Genomic DNA, 19,398 nt, shown 5'->3' with positions numbered 1-19,398 from the left:
GAGAGATTTTTGCTATAGGGCGCGTGCGCTCGCCAGACAGACAGAGAGAGACATAGAGACAGAAAGCGAGAAATCACCCCCCAGGGGGGATGGTCACGCCGCAATCCCTTCTCCTCCATTCTCCTCTTGGGATCTTGGACACGCACGCACACGCGCCCGGCGTGAGTTTTAAGCCACCGGGTCCAGGACGCGAACCGTGGTCGACTACGTGGGAGTCCAGCGACATAGCCATTACGCTAACTGCTGATTCCCCATAATGGGTTTTTTGAAAAATGAATTAATGGGCCATCAGGTGGCATGGAGGTCGGGCAGCTGAATCTCATGTGGTGACTACATGGTTCATGTCCCAGACACAGCTTGGGAGTCATGCCAGCCGTGTGCACATACATGCCCAACATCACAGACGACACTGGAGAAGGGGCTATGATGCAGCCACCCCCTGGGGGGGAAGGTCCTCATTTCCCCTCCCTCTGGCACACTCCCTGTAGCAAAAAACTAAACAAAAAGAGGGGTGGATAACAACTTTGCTTTTTCTTCTCTCTTTTACTTGGGATACAAGGGCACATGGGTTCTAGTCCTTACAAACTTAAGGTGGTGTTCTGTGACCCCAGGAACTCCCTTGTGGAATGCAGTGATAAGCTCCCGGAGCCAGAGCTCAGAGCTGCCCCGCCGAGCCTGGCCCCATGGCGGCCACCCGTGCCAGCCCATCTTCAGTCTGCCGTAACCGCTGCTTAGTCCGCAGCTCCCGACAGGCTGAAGCCCGCATCTGCAGCACCCTTGTCCTCTTGCTGTTCTCGGGTCCCACCATGCCACGGGCACAGGCACCATGGCTGGGGACTTGTTCTTTAGGCCAGTGTTCAACTGGGAATCTCTGCAGGCTGCCACATCACGGAGGGTGGCCAAGGGGCTCGTGCACCCGGGCCCCCACCGCCAGGCACGTGCGGCTCAGACAGCAGCAGCACACAAACGCCAGCCACGGGCAGCTGAGGTCGGGGTGCGGCCACAGGGCCGACTCCCAGGCCCCTGACTCCCCATGACGACCAGGCTTCACCAGGAGCTGAGACCAGGCAGGCCACAGCACCCCCACGCCGCAGTCCTCTTCTCATGCAGGCAGGGCACAGGCCTGACAGGTGGCCTATGTGTCAGTCACGCGCACAGCCCAGCCGCGGGGAGACGGCCTTGTAGTCCAATACCTCCCCGCACCTGGACCCCTGGCTGCCAGTAAGCTCATTCTGGATGTCACAGCGATACAGTAAACTTTGTCCCAAGCCTGTGAGTTTGTCAAGGCAAGCTATGGGACTGGCCAGGGGGCTGACCTGGGTCCAAAGCCAGCTCTGCCCTCAGCAAGGTCTTAACACCCTGGGCACCTCAGTTTCCTCACCGGTGAAAGAACCACGGAAGCCCCAACTCAGAGGACCCAGAGACCCCTGTCCACTCTGGCAGGGAGAGGTGGAGCGGCAGGCCAGCCTGCCCACGGTGGGGACTCCCAGGCCAGGACGCACACAGACCCCCAGGGGCACCCTTGTCAGCCACCTCCAACACCAGCCTGGACCAGAGAAACGGACCTGGGGGCTCAGGCCATGCTAGACAGGAAGGGTGCTGGGCTTGGGCTGGCAGGTGGGAGGGTGGCCTGGCCACATCCGGGGGTACCATGTGCCCCATGGGAGCACCTGGCGCTGGGCTGGGAGGTAAAAGACACCAGGGACTGGGCAGCCCCTGTGGGGACACCCGGCAGAGCTTGGGTTGGGGCGGCACCGGTGCTGCCTGTAACAGGAACGAAGAGGGCGGGTCACACGCCCTGTACCTGGGCTGTGTTGAAAGGGGCAACAGATACAGCGCTTGGGTGACAGGATGGAATTGAGCAACAGGCTGCAACAGGGACAAGGCCACCAGTCACAGGACTGGATTAGGCCTGGGTGGAACCTTCTAAAACCAGCGCTCAGCAGCTGTCCCGTGACTTGTGATGACCAGGCCCCAGGATGCTCACCCCACTGCCTTCGCCTCTCGGATGTGGGTGTGACAGAGGCTCGCTGCCCACGTCAAGGGCGGAGACTCCCACCTTAGAGACAGTGGGGTAACCGAGGGAGGCCACCACTGAGGTATGGGAGTCCCGGGGAGGGATCAGACCCAGGAAAAACCTGGCCTTCCTCAGGGTGGGGAGGTCAGGAAGACAGGGTCCTAGGGTGTCCCCTAGGCTGTGGAGCAGCCGTGGGTCCTGAAGGAGACCCCGAACCCCCCACTGACTGTGACCTGGAGAAGCCCACAGTGGCCACGTGTGATAGGTCGGGGGGGTGCAGGGAGGCAGCCAACAGGGTTCCCTGGAGTGGGCAGGTATCCCCGAACCTCAGAATGTGCGCCTATTCGGAGGCCATGGCGGACTGCAGAGAAGGGGCCATGTGGGGACTGGTGATTTAGAGGAGAGAGGCACAAAGAGCCAGGGGTCAGGTCAAGTGACAGCAGAGGCAGGGATGGGAGTGACGAGGCTACAAGCCCACGACTGCCAGCCACCGTGAGACACTTTAGAGACAGGGGAGGGACTCCATCAGGTTCTCAGGAGGGACCAGCCCCGATGACCCCTTAGCGCAGACCCCTGGCCTCGACGTGTGTGCCAGTCTGCAGAGTTCGTCCTTGCCGTGCTGCCCACTGGGACCTGCACGAGCTTCCCTGCTCTGTGCCAGTGCACACCTGCCACCAGCAGGTCCTCACTGGGCCCCCCGGGAGCTGGGTCAGCCTGGACGCTTTCAGACCCGGGTCTCAGGTCCAGGACAGAACCAAGTCTGGCAGATCAGGAATCCTGTGACTGTGAACTTCTGCAAAGGGTTCTGGGAAGGCTGCTTCTGGGTGTGGAGCTCACGCTTTGGCCCGGGGGCCTCCTAGAGCTGGGCGGGTGTGCCTGGCTGGTGCTTTGGTGGAGAGCCATCCCCTGCATGGGTCCGCTGGTGCTTGTGGAGGTCGGTGCCCCGGCGGAAGCCCCTGCCACAGACCGGGCAGGCGTAGGGCTTCTCGCCCGTGTGCGTCCTGCGGTGGGCGCTGAAGTGTGAGCTGTTGCTGAAGCTCTTGCCGCACTGCGCGCACACGTACGGCCGCTCGCCCGTGTGCGTCCGGCGGTGGATGACCAGGCTGGAGCTCTGGCTGAAGCGCTTCCCGCACTCGGGGCAGCCGTAGGGCTTCTCGCCCGTGTGCACGCGCTGGTGCGTGCTGAAGTTGGAGCGGTCACTGAAGCCCTTCCCGCAGACCGGGCACTTGTACGGCCGCTCCCCGGTGTGCGTGCGCTGGTGCTTGGTCAGGTGGGACGTCTTACTGAAGCCTTTGCCGCACTCGGGGCAGGTGAATGGCTTATCCGCCCCGCGGGGCCCTGCTCCTGCCTGCCGGGGGCAGCCTCCTGGCCGCTCAGGCCCCACCAAGGGTGGACAAGGGAGGCCAGGCCCCGGGCACTGTGCTGACAGCACTCGGTACCACTCCATCCTCAGCAGAGCGTCTTCCCTGGCGTCACCTCCATCCTCCAGCTGGATCCCAAGCCCTGGGACAGAAAGCAGGGACAGGCTCAGAGGGACTCACAGGAATGCTTACACGGGAAGGGTTAGACCCTGACAGGAGGAACCGAAAGCACACACCAGAGCTGTTCTGAACACATGGGGCAGCTGATGGCACTCGATAAGACGCAAGTGCTGGGAGGCTGACCCACACAGGAGGTTTTGGGTTCATGTCCAAGGACCTCCCTGAGCACACCAAGCACACACATGTCCCCCACCCTGAGCTGGCTGACACGGGGTAGATGGGGTGCCTGGATCCTGCTAGGGCTGCTGTCTCTGTCTCTCTTGTTCATGGGAGAAATAAACTTTAAAAAGAAACTAGAACTCACCTAATCCTCCTCATCCCCACATGGGGCAGTGCTGCTACCATCCCAGATGAAGAAACTGAGGCACAGGGAAGTTGAGACACCCACTCAGAGCCAGGGGGCTATTAGAGCACCCAGGCCATCGGGCCTAGTCTGCTGCCACCTTTAAGCCAGGAGTTCTCATGTGGGGCACTGTCTGGGCACATTTGTCAGGACTGAGAAGGGGGCAGGGCACTGGCCTCTTAAGTAGGGGGAGGTCAGGGCTGTTGAAAACATCCTATAGCCACCCCACCCACCTAAACACACACAGAATGAGCCAGGTCCAGGTGGGCTTCATGTCCACGGGGCAGGGAGTCTGAACCCAGTCAGCCATGTGGCCCCCAGCACTGCAGTTCTGTCTACTGAATGCCACAAGCCAGGCCAATAAATTTTAATTAAGGAAACAAAAACCTGGAACCAGAAGATGGTGTAATGGTTATGTCGCTGGACTCCCACACAGTCAACCACAGTTTGAGTCCTGGACCTAGTGGCTTAAAACTCACACTGGGCACACAAAATTCCAAGAGAATGGAGAAGGGATTGTGACATGGCCATTCCCCCAGCAAAATCTCTAGGGAAAAAAAAAAAAAATCTTGTGGGCCAGTGGGTCATGTGGTGGTTGGAGCACTGGACTCCAACATGTCCAAATGAGGTTCAAGTCCCTGACCTGGCAGTTTGTTTTCTCACTCTCTCTCTATCTCTCTGGTGAATGCCCTATAGCAAAAATTTTAAAAGTAATAATAACAAATGAAATAAATAATTATTTTAAAATAAATGGAGCCAGCAGGCGGCATGGTGGTTAAGATGCTGAACTTCTATATGGCTGACTGTAGTTCAAGTACTGAATCCAGCAGCTTGAAGATCATGCCGGGCACATGTGTGTGCATGCCCCAAATCCCAAGAGGAGACTGGAGAAGATTGCAATGTGGCCATCCCCCTTGAGGGATGATTTCTTTTCCCTTCTGTCTCTGTCCCTCTCCAGCAAGCACACACACACCCTATGGTAAAAACCTAAAAACAAACAGGCAAACAAAGAAAAAAAAAAAAAAGCCCTAACAGAAACCCAAACGGGCCCATTCCCTGAACCAGGCTGACACCCCCCACAGCAGGCACACAGGGCAGTGGGTGTGGGAAGCGCAGAGTTCGTGCCTCCTGTTGCACTTGGTGGCATGGTGCTCTGAGCCTGTCCAGCTCCCCCATTGGGCTCTGGAGAAGCGCGCCTGGTCAGTGTGCCCTCAGGGCTGCTGACTGGGGGACACACACGGGTTTCTGCACCTCTCCTGGGGGCATCCCTGATGGCCGGGCCAGCCCAGGTTCCCTGCTGGCTTTGCTTTTGCTTTTGCTTTTTTTTCTGGAGAGGTTTTTGCTATAGGGTGCGTGCGCTCACCAGAAAGACAGAGACAGAGAGACAGAAAGTGAGAAATCACCCCCCAAGGGGGATGGCCACGCCACAATCCCTTCTCCTCCATTCTCCTCTCGGGATCTTGGGGACGCACGCACATGCGCCCGGCGTGAGTTTAAGCCGCTGGTCCAAGACTCGAACCGCAGTTGACTACATGGGGATCCAGCGACATAAATATTACACTAACTGCTGGTCCTCCAGCTTCGCTTTTTCAAGAATTGCAAGTCACGCTGCCGCAGGCTGACCCGGCGTGGCTCTCCTTCGCTGTGGAGTGATTCCCTCATGAACTGAAACCCTCCTAGGCCGCCTGTCCACAGCCAAGGCCGGTTTCTGCAAGGAGTTTTGGGAGCATAGCTGCGTCTGCCTGTTTTCCTGGTGGCCCTGGTGGCCATGCCAGAGCTGCCACAGCGGCTGAGTCAGTGCGAGGGGGACCACAGCCACCACAGCTGGATCTTCATTACTGCTGACCTGTGCTCGAGGCCCTGGACTTGAACTTCATAGACACAGTCACAAGGTCTACACTGCCAAGGGATCTGGGAATCTAACCTGGGATTCCTGTCTTCCCTGGCCCATCTCACTTGAGCTGCCTCCACCAAGGACTGCCCTCTGGGTCCCGCGGACCTTCCCCTTGCCCCAGCCAGGGCTCAGGGAGCAGCAAGTCCTGCTCCCAGGTTAAGGGGAGAGGACGTGTGTGTGGGCTGAGTCAGGACACAAGGAACCGGGGCTCAGCAGCCTCTGGGCTGGAGTAGGGGGACTCAGAGGGGCTTATGGACGAGCTCGGCACTCCGACTCACGGCAGCAGGAAGTGCTTTCTGCTCTGGGCAGTCTCCTCTAGAGGAGGGGAGGATGGCGGTCCCTAGACTCTCACTGGCTCTGGGAGAGGTCCCGAGTTGGCTCATCACAACAGAGAAAGTGGCCGAGGACTGTGACACGACGGGAGGACACAGACCAAAGAGCACAGGACAAAGGCCCATGACGGCATGCACAGCGGCTCAGGACCTGCCGTCCCGTGGTGGTCCAGATACGCTTATTTTCATTTTTTCCAGACAGGGAGAAAACAAAGATGTAAAGAAAGTGTCACTTTGGCTGGGCTATAGTGTCTGCTGTTTGGTCAAATATCAGGGGCTTTCATAAACATGGCTGTGGCCCACATCAGCTGACTGTGGGTCAGAGGTCCCCAGCCCTGTGGACCAGTGCTGCCTGCCATGCTGAGCAGTGGGGCGTGGGCAACAGGAAAGCAAATGAGGCGTCACCTGTTAGCATCTGCTCACATCATGGCTCTGCCTCCTGCAGGACCAGCTGCAGAGCTGGGTTCTCCTGGGAGCCTGAGCCCAGCTGCTGAGCGGTGGCTTCACTGCGTACTACAACATGGCAGTGGTGGATACGGTGCACATGGATGTGGGGCTCTGGGTCGTCCCGAGACCACACCCACCCCATCCAGGGAGGGACTGTCTTCTACAAGGCCAGTCCCTGGTGCTGGAAAGGCTGGAGACCGCTACTGCAGGCAAGAGAAACCAGCCCCTAGGAGGTGGTCCAGCCTTACAAGCAAATATTGAGGTTTCCTAGATAAAGCATTCAGCCTCGACACCATAACAAAGAAATGCTGTCTAAGTCTCTAGCCTGCTGGCCTGCCCTGCAGCGTCGATCAGTCAGCTTCACCATTCCAAGGCCAAGCCCTTAAAATAACTGTGTGTGTGTGTGCGTGTGCGTGCGCGTGCGTGTGCACACACTTCTCTGAGTCCTGCTGCAAGGCGGCATCTCTACTCTTCTAGAAAGGGTTTCGGCAGCATTGGGAGTGGCACAGAGAGCCAGATGGGAAGAGTGTCGAGGGAGGGGGCTGGGAAGGCAGTGGCTGGAGGTCCAGGTGCCAATGTGGAGGGCTCTGAGTGGCACAGGAGGGAAGTCAGGCCTCACTGGACATAGTGCTGTGTAGGGGTCAAGGGCAGGACTGAAGCTGAAGTAAGGCTGAAACAGCCCTGGGTGTCAGGGTGACAGAACAAGGACCCCAAGAGAAGTTCCAGGCATCTGCCTAGGACAGGACCAGTGGCTGCCCTGGCAGATGGGACGCTGCGGGGACATCAGCAACCTGGCCCTGCAGGCTGCCCAGCAGACTTGCCAGGAGTCACCCAAAGGCCTGGGCCCAGGGCCTAGTCCTGACTGTTAACAGGCTCTCAGAGGGCACAGTCTCCAAGTACGTTACCTTCGTTCTCCTCGTTCTCCGGCAGCACGTCGCAGCTGTGGTCCCACTGGGCGCGGTCCAGGGATCCCTGTTCCTCCCCGGACAGGTACACAGTCACGTCCTCCAAGGTCCCTGGCACCTGCTGGAATTTACCCCGCTCAGTCCTGGCTCCAAATGAGCCACCCTCGCCCTGCCGAAGGCCATGCCCCAGTGCTGTGACTCTCATGGCTCCTTCAGGCTGCAGCCAAGCCTGGCTGATCACCCTGTCCTCTGCCCGTGTCCCCACGGCAGGTCCTGCCTCCCCTTCGCCTTGCCCTCACAGTGGCCTGCTTGGGGGAAAGGCTCCTGCTACCACCCTCGGTCCTGCTGCTGCCGGACTGGGGCCCAGTGGAAAGCACAGGTGTGCCGTGCAGCAGCAAATCATGGCAGGGCCCACGCTCCCCAGGGACGTGAGCAGCACCCCTGCCTCCACTCTAGCTGCCTGGGGCCCTGCGTGAGGGCACCTTGGAGACCTCAAGATGCCCCTGCGACTCCCACACTGAGCACCAGACTGAGCTGAGGAACCTGGCTAAAAAATGAGCCAATGATGTCCAGAATAGGCAAATCCAGAGACAGGAAAAAAATCAGTGGTTGCCAGAGGCTGGGGCTACTGAGAGAAAGGGGGAGATGCTGATGGCTCTGAGGTGTTTTCTGGGGGTGATAAAAATGTTCTGAATTGATGTGGTGAAGGCTGCAATACTCAGGAAAGAACCAAAAAGGCTGGCGCAGGTAAACTGCACATGAGTCTATCCCAACAAAGCTATTACTAAAACAAACACACAGGGCCTGGTGGTTAAGACAGCCGATCCCACGTGGCCAACTGTGCGGTTCAAACACTGGACCCAGAGGCTTGCAAAACACACCAAGTGCATGCGTGTGCATGCCCTAAACCCAGACAGGGCGGAGAAATGGGGGAGAAGGGACGGCGGCATGGCCATGCCCCCCCGGGGGTGCTTCCTGCTCTCCGTCTCATCGCTCTGGGGACTGCACACGCCTTTTGGCAAATTAAACACCAACAATGAACCAATGGAGGAGACACCCATTCCAGACTGAGCCTGTATTTTCCCAAGAGTCCAAAGAGACTGGCGCCCAGTTGGCCTTGAAGTCACGGCCCCACCTCACTGCTGGACCCCAGGGTCTGCCAGGACATCTGGAGGATGGAAGACAAGACTTCCCAAGAGGCCAGGGGAGGGCCTTCAGGGGGAGCTCCTCCGACATCCAGAGCCTTGGCCAAGGGGAGACGTGTCACCTTAGCAGGAAGTGTGTCCCACAGGGGTGGGGAAGGTCAGACGTGGGATGCTGCAGACGGGAGCCCGGCTCACCTGGGAGCAGGCTGAGAGGAAGGACGAAGGCAACGCCATCTCCTGATCCTGGGAGGCCGGCGGGCCTGGGAAGAAGTGGAGAGTCAGCAACAGAGCCCCCTGAACTCACCCCCGCACGCCCACAGGCCCACGTGGGTGGCAGCAAAGGCCGGCTCTCCTCAAGCAAAGCTACTCACGGGAAAGCTCCTCGTTGAAGAGCTCGTGCCCCACATCTGGGCAGGCCCTGCCTCCCTCCCCTGTGACCTCTCCAGGGGACAACTACTCACCCCTCTCTGGCCAGAGCAAGGGGACCCTCTTTGGCCTGTAACTCAGCTGAGATGGGGGCTGCTGGCTGGTGCGTTGAGCTCCTTCCTCCAGGGAGCATTCCTCTGCCTGGCGTTTCTGGAACTGTCCCCCCGTTCCAAGGGACACCATGTCTTCAGAAAGTACCTCCGAGCCCTGCATACAGACAGAGATCTGCACACCAGCTCCCAGAAGGGCAGAGGGAAAGCCCTCACAGCCCCCGAGCCCTTATCTCAGGTGCCCTGGTCACCTCCCATTCCCAGGCTGTCTGCAGACCTGCTCCCTCTGCCAGCTGTGTGGCTCAGCCCTGCCCTGGCTGCTCTGAGGGAGTGGTCAGGCCTCCCAGCTTGCCCTGCTCCACGGACTCCCTGTCACCCTAAGTTAGTGTCACTGTCACACTTTCACCCTCCATTCCTGGGTATGACAGACCCTAGGCCAGAAGGGCCCTGAATCAGTCCTGGCCACATATTAAAAGTTCACGTTCCTGCATTTGCTAGGCTTTTGAAATTACCTGTAGATGCTCTCAAATGATCTGTTTCTTAATTCCAAAACAGGTCACTTATATGAAACTGGGTCTCAGAACTGAGTTCTGCAAGAGAACGTGGAAGGGGCTGTCCCTAAGAAACTGTAGTCAGCACCACCAGGGACCTGTCTTGGGCTCCCTCTCACCCCACATCCACACCTGAGAGAAGACAGTCTGCACGCAGAGCAGCGCTGGCCCTGTCTGCTCGTGAGGTTTCCATGTGCCAGTGGCAGAGGGAGGCTGCCAACTGCCGAGGCTGCGGCTAGGAAAGAGGCGTCTGGGACAAGTTCAGGACTCACTCACTGCAGTCAACCCCGCTGTGCTCAAGTCTGGGGAATGTCTTGTCTGCTGAACACAAAAGTCCAGCAGTGTTGGCCAATGGCACTACCACAGGGAGCGAGGTGACCTGCCATGTCAGTCTCTGCCAGGTGCCTGATTGGCTTGGCACTGGAAAGAGAATGAATGCAATGGGGCAGGACTTTTCCTTTTCAGTCTGGAGGAGTTCAGTGACTGAGACTAAAGTGGGAGGAATTTGGGGCTGGCGGAGTTGGAGTGTGCACTCCAGCAGCACTGCCCGAGGAACGTCCCACAGAAGAGGAAGACACCTGCCTGTGTGTCCACTGTGGTGGCCAATGGCCACAGGTGATCACTGAGTCCTGAAAGGAAGCTAGTAGACTGAGAAGCCACCTTTCAAATTTTACTTAGTTATAATTTTAAAAACACATGTTGGGGGCAGGATGGTGACATTGTGGTAAAATACAACGCTCTGTGAAGATGACCCACATGGGAGTGTTCTGGGATGGTTCTGGAGACGTCCCCAAGGATGCTGGGCACAGGCGTGCCCATGATCCAGGGCTGGCTGAGGCTGGGAGTAGACTGCAGTGCTGAGCCCCTGGTGGGAGTGCTAGTCTATCTCTGTCACTCTCGTTCATGAAAGAAATACACTTTAAAATAAAGATGAAAAGCTGCAAGTGACAGCTCTAGAGAAACTGGGGAACCTCTGGGGGCTCTAACCAGGGCCTTCTCCCACGTGTTTTTCCCTCTTTTGTGGTCTCTTCAGCTCCTAAAGCCTTTCCTTGGGAAGTTTCCAACCTTCCCCCAATCAAAGCGTGCGCCTGCCCAGCTGGGGCAGTGTTAACCGACCAGTCCATGCTGGCTTAGGAAGGGCCAGGGGGCTGGATGTGGTAACCCAAGGTTGGACGCCCATTGGCCCAGGTGGAGATACACTTTCCTTCTTCAGTTCCTAGCACCTAGGCAGCCCCTGGTCCTCCTGGCGATCAAGGCTGGCCAAGGCTCTAGAGCCCAGCAACCTCCAGTTGCAAACCTCAGTGGCACCGCCCTGAGGGTGACAGGCTAATTCCTCACTTCAGGGCCAGCATGCCCCCCACCTCACCCGCTGCCTCTGTTTCCTGGGCTCCCGCTGCAGCCCCTCCACGAGGACCACGGCTTCCTCACCGCTCTCCGGCTGCTGCTCGCGCACCCAGGCCTGGACATCCGGGGGCAGCGCGCTCAGGAACTGCTCCAGCACCAGCAGCTCCAGGATCTGCTCCTTGGTGCGCAGCTCGGGCCGCAGCCAGCGGCAGCAGAGCTCCCAGAGGCGGCTCAAAGCCTCGCGGGGCCCCGCCACCTCCTGGTAGCAGAAGAGCCGGAAGAGCTGGCGGAAGGTCTCAGGGCTGGGGTCTTCTGTCCCCAGGGAGGGCTCCTCTTCCCAGCAGAAGTCCTCTTCCACCTTCACCACCAGGATCTCATCCTGCTCCAGGTCCTGCTCCAGGGGTGGCGGAGGTTGGAGGCCAGAAGCGGTGGCCATTGTTCCCTTGGACCTTTGGGTCACACCTGACTCTCCCAACACCTGTAGCCAAACACTGGACTCTGCGGACAGAGCACACCAACACTTGGAACGCAGCACGGGACTGCACCAGCTGTCCCCACCGCAAGCCCTCCTTGGGTCCAGGCTAGAGGAAAAACGCTGCGGTATATACAAGCCGTTCTTCACTCCCAGCCCCTCACCAACATTGGTGCAAGTTACTTCACCTTCCCGGCCCTGCTCCCTCGTCTGAAAAACAGAAACCAGGCCCACACGCAGGTTCTAACGGAGGCCTGGACAGGGTTTGCTTTCCGCAGTGCCCCCACGCGGACAGGGCTCGAGAGACGAGTATTTCACGGTTACGGCTGGCCCTCTTGAGAAGGGGTCCCTCTGAAGGTCTGGTGAAAACTGAGGTGGGCCCTGAAGCCCCTCCGCGGCCCCGTCGGCACCCCTCAGTGGATGGTGGCTCCAAGTGCTAGGTACTGAGAGAGACTCCCGGGCCACAGTGTTCCGGTTTCAGCCCCTCAGGTGGCGGTGGGCGGTGGCCCGGGACGCAGCTCAGGCGCGGGCCACGCAGCGTGCCGCAAGCTCGAGCTGGGACCCGCACCCTGAGCCCGGCGCCGGGACTCACCCGCAGCTCTGCGGCGCGTGAGGGGCTCAGAGTGAGACCACGCAAGGTACCGGCGCCGCACCGCAACGGAACGGCGGATTTCGGCCGTTCGGCGGGCTGGACGGCCCGGACGTCGGCCAGGGAAGCGGAGGACCCCAAACCAGGCGTGGGAACGAGGCCGAGTGGGCGGGCCCACGGAGGCATTGTGGGTAACGCAGTCCCCTCTCGCCATTGGCTGACCCCTCTGTCCGAGCGTGGGAACGAGGCCGCGTGGGCGGGCCCACGGCAGGCATTGTGGGTAATGTAGTCCCCTCTCACCATTGGCTGAGCGGGCTCTGGAAATGCATTGTGGGTACCGTAGTCTTCTGACCTTGTAGGGGTGTTGGGACGAGGCTGCTGGCGTGAATGCCTTGTTTTGCCCTGGTCTCCTTACCCCCGCAGCATCAGTGAGCATGCGTAAAACCTCAGCGGCGCAGCAGCTGCTGGGCCATTTCACCCCTTTTCTCTCCACGCCCCTCTTCTCCTGGACTATGAGAGCGCACAGTGGAGAGGACCATGCAAATTTGCTTTTTTTCCTCACGTGGTAGCTTGTATGTGCCAGGTAATGTTCTAAGAATTTTGCAGTGTTTAACCTAGTTCATTCTTTTACAAAGAAAATTATTTATTTAATATTATTATTATTTAATTTTAACCGGGGGGTAGAGGGAGTGGGGGAAGAAAGCAAGTCTGCAGGCCCCAGCTCAGTTCATCTTTGAAACAATCCTAGGAGTTGGTACTATTATTCCTGTTATAGATGAGGAAACCAGGGCTCGAAGTTCAGCCACCTGCCCAAGGTCACACTCATAAGTGGCACAGCTGGGGTGAGGCTGGAATCCCGGCAGCTGTCAAAGTGCAACCCCTTAATAACAGAAAGTAGGAAATGAGAACACAGGGGTCAGCAGATGGTGTGGTAATGAAGGATGCTGGACTCCCACAAGGGTGACCGTGAACCTGGCGGCTTGCTTTCTCACTTTCTCTCTGTCTCTGTCTCTCTCTCTCATTCTGTCCCTCTCTGGTCAAATTATAAATAAATACATAGAGTTAAATACAATAATTCTTTAAAAAAGAAAATGAAGACTTAGTTATTTGCTTAGGCCATTTTGGTTATCCATTACTACTGTTTTCATTTGTTAATTCAATCAACAAATATTTATTAGGTCCACTTTGTGCCAAGCAGGTGCTGTGAACAAGTGTTGAACTAGACAAATAGTCACTGGTGTTTCTGTGGAGGCTGGGAAGAAGGGTGGCTGGAGCTCTGGACACGCTATCCCAAATACGGCACCTTGGCATGTGAGAAAGCAAGCAGGAAGGTCTCTCAGACTTCCCCTTGCCCTCTCCTGGAGGCAGGTCTGAAGAGAATTCCCTGACCTTCTCTTCTTTACATCATAAAATGCTCTTTAGAGGTAGCCTCCCATATCTAGGGGAAAGGCTCCTTCTGGTCCCTGTCCTTGGAGACAGAGCTGCCAAGAATCTGAGCAAACAGGCCTTGCTAAGTTCTTTGTTAGTTACCATTAGATCATACCCTTCTGCCCTCCAGCCATATTTCTCCACAACTATCTACTTTTTAAAAAATTAATTAGTTAATTTTTCTACATTTTTACTATGTCCTTACAGTACACATTTCTTTTTCCAACACAAATACCATGCATGTCAGTCAAGACAAGGCTATTACTATATACATTATCATCAGCAGATAGCTTCTCTTTTTTCGTCAGTTAAGCATACTTTTACCAATCTTTTCCTTCCCCTTTCCCCTCCCTCCCTTACATACTAAACTTGTTTTTTTACATTTTGTTGATTCATGGAAGATTTTAAAGTATGAACAAAGCCAGAATCTATTGACAAGAGCACTATAATTTTCTCCTCAAACTTTTTTTTCTTTCTCTTACTAAAGCAAGGTATAAACTAACTTATTTGCAAATAAAAAAACAGTTAATCTCAATTTGGTCTGTTATTTACACAAAGGTTCATAAGAATTCAATTTCTTTTTTCATTTTTTTTTTGAGAGGTTTTTGCTATAGGGCACATGTTCTCACCAGACAGACAGAGACAGAGAGACAGAAAGTGAGAAATCACCCTCCCGGGGGGATGGCCACACTACAGTCCCTTCTCCTCCATTCTCCTCTCGGGATCTTGGGCACGCACACACACATGCCGGGCATGAGTTTTAAGCGACCAGGTCCAGGACTCGAACTGCAGTTGACTACATGGGAGTCCAGCGACATAGCCATTACGCTAACTGCTAGTCCCATAAGAATCCAATTTCTGATGCAAGCTTGGCAACAGATACTATTGTATTATTGAACTTATGCAAATAACCATTGTGCCACAAATAAGAATCTTCAGAAATACTTTCCAATTACAAAGGGTTCAGGAAGGGAGAAAACTTTATGTTTTAACTTAAAAAATTATTTTTTTAACAAATTGCTGAACCCAACAACTCAAAAGAAAACAAAAATCCTTAAATCTAGAAGACAAAGCATAGATGAAAATCAGTAATATTTTAGAAAAAAGTCATAGAATTCTATTTCACCAGCTCAATCTCGTGTAATCTCTTTTGTTGAATTTGCAGTGTTACTGTGGTCTGACCTTTCCATTAACATTCAACATTATTATCAATATTTCAGAACTTGTCCCTACCATTAAGTTGGCCTTTTTCTTGGTCGTTTTTTGTTCTCTTGTTTGTCTGTCTTAGTTTTCCTGGTATAGTACTCCCTTCAGAACTTCTCAAAGAGCTGGTCTGGTGTTGATCAATTCTTTCAGGTTTTGTTTATCTGAGAATTTTTTTTATCATTTCTTCCCATATGCATAATCTTACCAGATATAGTATTTTTGGTTGAAATTGTTTTTCACTTAACATTTTGAATATATTTTCCCATTCTTTCCTTACTCGTATTGTTTCCAATGAAAGGTCCAATGTGTTAGCCTGATGGGATATCCTTTGAAAGTAACTTGATGTTTTTCTCTTGCCAATTTTAATATCTTAATATCTTATCTCTGTCTATGGTTTTGGTCAATCTGGCTATGATGTACCTTGATCTTCTTGAGTTGATTCTATGTAGGGTCCTTTGTATTTCTTGGGTCTGGATATTTTAATGATTCTCTAGGTTTAGAAAGCTTAATTCCAGGATCTCATGGAATAGATTATCAGTACCCTTAGTTTCTTCACCTTCTGGGTTATCAGTGATCCGCATGAATACTTTAAACCTTGCAGCTCAGTCCTGGTGCACCTATTCCCTTAAAACTGTCAGGCCTTTGTAATATCCAGTTCCATTGACAAAAGTGCAGGTTGTTTAGTGAGGATTAGGGAAACGGAACTGCAGAAATATTGCAGGCCATGTCTTTACGCACATCTCTAACACTCAGAATTAACTCCAGGAAGGTAGGAAGTAATGTATACTCCATCAAATGACCAGAAACCACCACTGCAGAGGCACAATAAATATGGGAAACCAAGAAAGTATCTCTCCCTCAAGGGGAAAGAACAGCCCTTCATCATCTGCAGACAGTACAATGGAACTCATGGAAATGTCAGATAAATAATTTAGGATATTCATAGTAACAAAGCTAACAGAGGTGCAAGAGAAAAAAGACAGTGAACTCCAGAAAATGTAGGAGAGGGACCAGCAGTTGGCATAATGGCTATGTCACTGAACTCCCATGTAGTTGACCATGGTTCGAGTCCCAGATCTAGTGCTTAAACTCATGTCAGATGCGTGTGCGTGCATGCCCAAGATCCCGAGAGGAGACTGGAGGAGAGGGGATTGTGGCGTGGCTATCCTCCTTTGGGGGTGATTTCTCGCTTTCTGTCTCTCTCTGTGACAGAAAGCACACGCGCCCTATAGCAAAAACCTCTCAAAAATAAATAAATAAATAAATAAATAAATAAATAACCTGCTATCGAGATCTGTGGAAATGACACCCAAGTGCAGCCAGCACAGGTGGGACTTGTACTTAAAGCAGAAGAAAACCCAGAGAAGGAGCGGACGCCAGATTAGTAGTTTTTGTTTTTGTTTTACATCAATTGACGTGTGAACTTCCAAGACTAAACCATTCTTGAAAGCCGTCATGCCAACACTACAAATAGCGCTTCTGCAGATGATCCTCCTCATGAAGGAACAGAAGAGTGAATGGGATACACTTGATGATACGCGCATTGCTCCGAGGATTAAGCACAAAACTCAGAGCAGCAACTCCTGAAAGGAGAACTGAAATGATGGAGTCATCCGTGGTAAAAGTGCAGCTTCCTGTCTGGTTCCTGCCACCCATATCAGATTCCTAGAGGGGATCCTGAGTCAGGCGTTGTTGGAGCCTCCGTTTACTGGCCATCTAAAATGTAAGTCACAGGAGCCAGCAGCACAGCCTAGTGGTCAAGGGAGGCAGATCTCACATGGCCAACCACAGTTCAAATCCAGTCCCAGAGGCTTGAAAAAACATGCATGCCCAAGAGCCAATGGATGGAGAGATGAAGAAGGGGGCTGCAGCATGGCCACACCCAGCTGGGGGATGCTTTTCCCTTCCCACACCCCCAGCCCACCTCTGTCTCTCTCTCTCTCTCTCTCTGGTGAGCACATGTGCCCTCTGGCAAATGATACAAAAAAATGTGGGGGCAGGAGCTCTATTGTGACCCTCCTAGATAATTTGGTCAAAGCAGCTTCACTATGTGACACATACTGGATTGTTGGCCCTCAGGCGTCTGGATGTTGGGAAATCTTACCAAAGATGACCACAAACTTGTGGCTAAGGACAACGGAAATGCACTCCCTCTTGGTTCTGGAGGCTAGAAGTCCAGAACTCAGGTGTCAGTGGGGCTGCATTTCCTCCAGAGGCTCTCAGTAACCTATTCTGCCTCTTCCTCTCTGGTGGCACCTGGCATTCCTACTGGCTCTGTGCTTGGACTTCCATAGGTGAGGAGCAAGACAGTCACTGTCATCCCCTCCTTCACTGAGCCTAAGGCCTGTGAGGGAAATAGACCAATAAATATGCTCAAATGCCCTGGTGAGCGTCAGAATCCACCAGGGGCTTTGTGCAACACATAGACTATGCTCGCCCCAGTCTGATGTGGGGGAGGCAGCAGTCAGACTGAAAGCTGCATTTTTTTTGGGGGGGGGATTAGGTTTTATTTATTTTTAATTATTTAATTTTATTTATTATTTTTATTGTTATTTTTCAGTTGGCTATAGGGCATGTGCACTCATGAGAGAGAGAGAGAGAGAAAGTGAGAAAGCACGCCACCAGGCCTGGAACTCAAATCACAGTCGTCCGTGTGGGAGTCCAGTACTTAACCACTACTGATTAGCCATCTGCTAGTCCCCTTGTTTACTTATTTTTTCATAGAGTGCATTTACTGGGGAAGAGGAGAGAGACAGACTGACACAGAGAGAGGGAAAGTGAGAAATCACCTCCCAGAGGAGATGGCCGTGACACAATCCCTTCTCCACTGTTCTCCTGTGATTTTGGGCATGTGCCTATGCACACACGCGAGCATGATCAAGCCATTGGGTCTGGGACTGAAACCATGGTCAACTGTGTAGCAGTCCAGCACCTTAACCACCACGCCACGTGCTGGCTCCCCAAACCTAATTTAATTTTTTTTAGGTCTTTCCATGTGGAGTGTGCATTCGTTGGAGAGAAAAAGAGACAGAAAGAAGGAAAGAGGGACCAGCAGTTAGCGTAATGGCTGTCGCTGGACTCCCATGTAGTCGACTGTGGTTCGAGTCCCAGATCAGGTGGCTTAAACTCACGCTGGGTGTGTGTGCGTGCGTGCCCAAGATCCCAAGAGAATGGAGGAGAGGGGATTGCGGCGTGGCCATCCCCCCTGGGGGGTGATTTCTCGCTTTCTGTCTCTCCGTCTCTGGCGAGCGCAGGCGCCCTATAGCAAAAACGTCTAAAATAAAAACCCTCGCGCCTGGCCGATGCCCACGGGAAGCGGAAGTCTTGGGGCTGGCTCCTGGGAGCTAGCCGGACCACACTTCCCAGAGTGCCCCGTGCCAATCTCGGCGACTGGGAAGCACGCCGAGCTGCCCGGAAGGCGTCCCCGAGGGGCGTCTCCCGGGTGACGCGGAGGGAGGGGCCTTGGTCTCCCTTGGCCACGAGACCGGGGCAGCGCCGTGGGCGCGCCGAGCCTCAGCGTCCACGTCTGTGAGTGGGGGGCGGTAACCCTCCAGGTTGGAACCCGCCTGGCGGTGCGCTGGGGTTACCAGTGGCAAGCAGCCGCCTGCCTTCCTGGACAGGCGTACCGTGGGCAGTCATTGCAGTAAACACTGTTTAATCCACCTTTGGTCGGGGTGGCCGAGGGAGGGGGGAGACGGCGCCCGATGTCCTGGGGTGGAAGTGACACTGAGCAGGCAGTTACCCTGGGGAATTGGGAAGGAGGGCTCCAGGCGGAAGAAACGAAGAAAAGGCAGGCGCGGAGGTCCTGAGACAAAGTGCGTTTGAGGGACAGGAAGGAGGTCAGGCCCACGGGAGTCCCAGGTGCAGAGCTGGGGTGGAGACTGGAACCCATAGCACACATGGTAGCCACGGCGTGATGCTAGAACCATATAGGAGGCCCCTGGTTCAGATCCTGATGTGGGCTGGCGAGCCTTGCTGGCTGGGAGGCTGGGGGTGAGGAATTGTAACGTTATAAGACTTTGTGGAGGGTACCCCACTTTGTCTTTCATAAAGGAATTTAGAAAACTTAAAAAAGGCAAAACAGGGCCCAGCAGATAGCTTAATGGTCACGTTACTGGACTCCCATGTAGTTGAGCGCGGTTCAAGTCCCGGACCCGGTGGCTTAAACTCACACCGGGTGCATGTGCATGCGTGCCCAAGATCCCGAGAGGAGAATGGAGTAGAAGGCATTGCGGCATGTCCATTCCCCCCAGGGGTGATTTCTCGCTTTCTGTCTGTCTTTCTAGTGAGCGCACACCCCTACAGCAAAAACCTCTCCAAAAAAAAAAAAAAAATAGATGCATTGTGTGAATAATAAAAATTACCTTTGTGGCATAGTGGTTAAGGTGCTGGACTCCCATGTGGTCGCCTGTGGAAGTCCTAGACCAGACAGCTTCAAACTCACACAGGGTGCATTTGCATGTGTGCCCAAAAATCCCCAGAGGAGAAGGGATTGTGGCACGGTTTGTCATAGCAACCGTAGGGCATTGACACATGTGGAATGATGTCTCCTAGTGGTCAGGCAGTGTGGGAAGCTGCACACCAGCGAGTCTGCCTCTGTGAGGTTTCTCAGAGGGCAAACAATTACCATGATTGGTTCCCTTCCAAAAACCTGACCTTCGAAACCTTGCTCTGATTGGCCACTAGAATCCCTCAAATTTGCATATCC

General features: G+C 54.4%; 1 protein-coding gene across 2 annotated transcripts; it reads right to left on the bottom strand.

Moving 5' to 3' along the window:
- Positions 1-2,500: 2,500 nt before the first annotated feature.
- On the bottom strand, positions 2,501-12,209 carry ZNF500 (zinc finger protein 500). Of its 2 annotated transcripts, XM_006140722.3 has the most exons (6): positions 12,060-12,209; positions 11,018-11,493; positions 9,086-9,257; positions 8,820-8,884; positions 7,480-7,600; positions 2,501-3,520 (listed from the first exon to the last, which is right to left on the bottom strand). In XM_006140722.3, exons 2-6 carry the CDS (start codon positions 11,429-11,431, stop codon positions 2,874-2,876), a joined length of 1,419 nt encoding a protein of 472 aa, XP_006140784.1. In that variant the 5' UTR covers positions 11,432-11,493; positions 12,060-12,209; the 3' UTR covers positions 2,501-2,873. The 2 variants fall into 2 exon arrangements, with proteins under 2 accessions (XP_006140784.1, XP_014444648.1); XM_014589162.2 differs by having other exon boundaries at positions 7,480-7,597; positions 11,018-12,209.
- Between the last annotated feature and the right edge of the window lie 7,189 nt (positions 12,210-19,398).

This window comes from Tupaia chinensis, unplaced genomic scaffold (assembly GCF_000334495.1).
Source record: "Tupaia chinensis unplaced genomic scaffold, TupChi_1.0 Scaffold000042_2, whole genome shotgun sequence".
Taxonomy (NCBI): Eukaryota; Metazoa; Chordata; class Mammalia; order Scandentia; family Tupaiidae; genus Tupaia; species Tupaia belangeri.
The sequence above is the reverse complement of the archived record's forward strand: the minus strand, read 5'-3'. Positions and strand labels throughout refer to the sequence as shown.

Coding starts and splice junctions, on each gene's coding strand:
- ZNF500 (XM_006140722.3), bottom strand. CDS start 11,431: ATGGCCACCGCTTCTGGCCTCCAACCTCCGCCACCCCTGGAGCAGGAC. Junction 9,258..11,017: donor CCAGGAAACAGAGGCAGCGG/GTGAGGTGGGGG, acceptor GTCTGTATGCAG/GGCTCGGAGGTACTTTCTGA. Junction 8,885..9,085: donor CTTGCTCTGGCCAGAGAGGG/GTGAGTAGTTGT, acceptor ACTTCTTCCCAG/GCCCGCCGGCCTCCCAGGAT.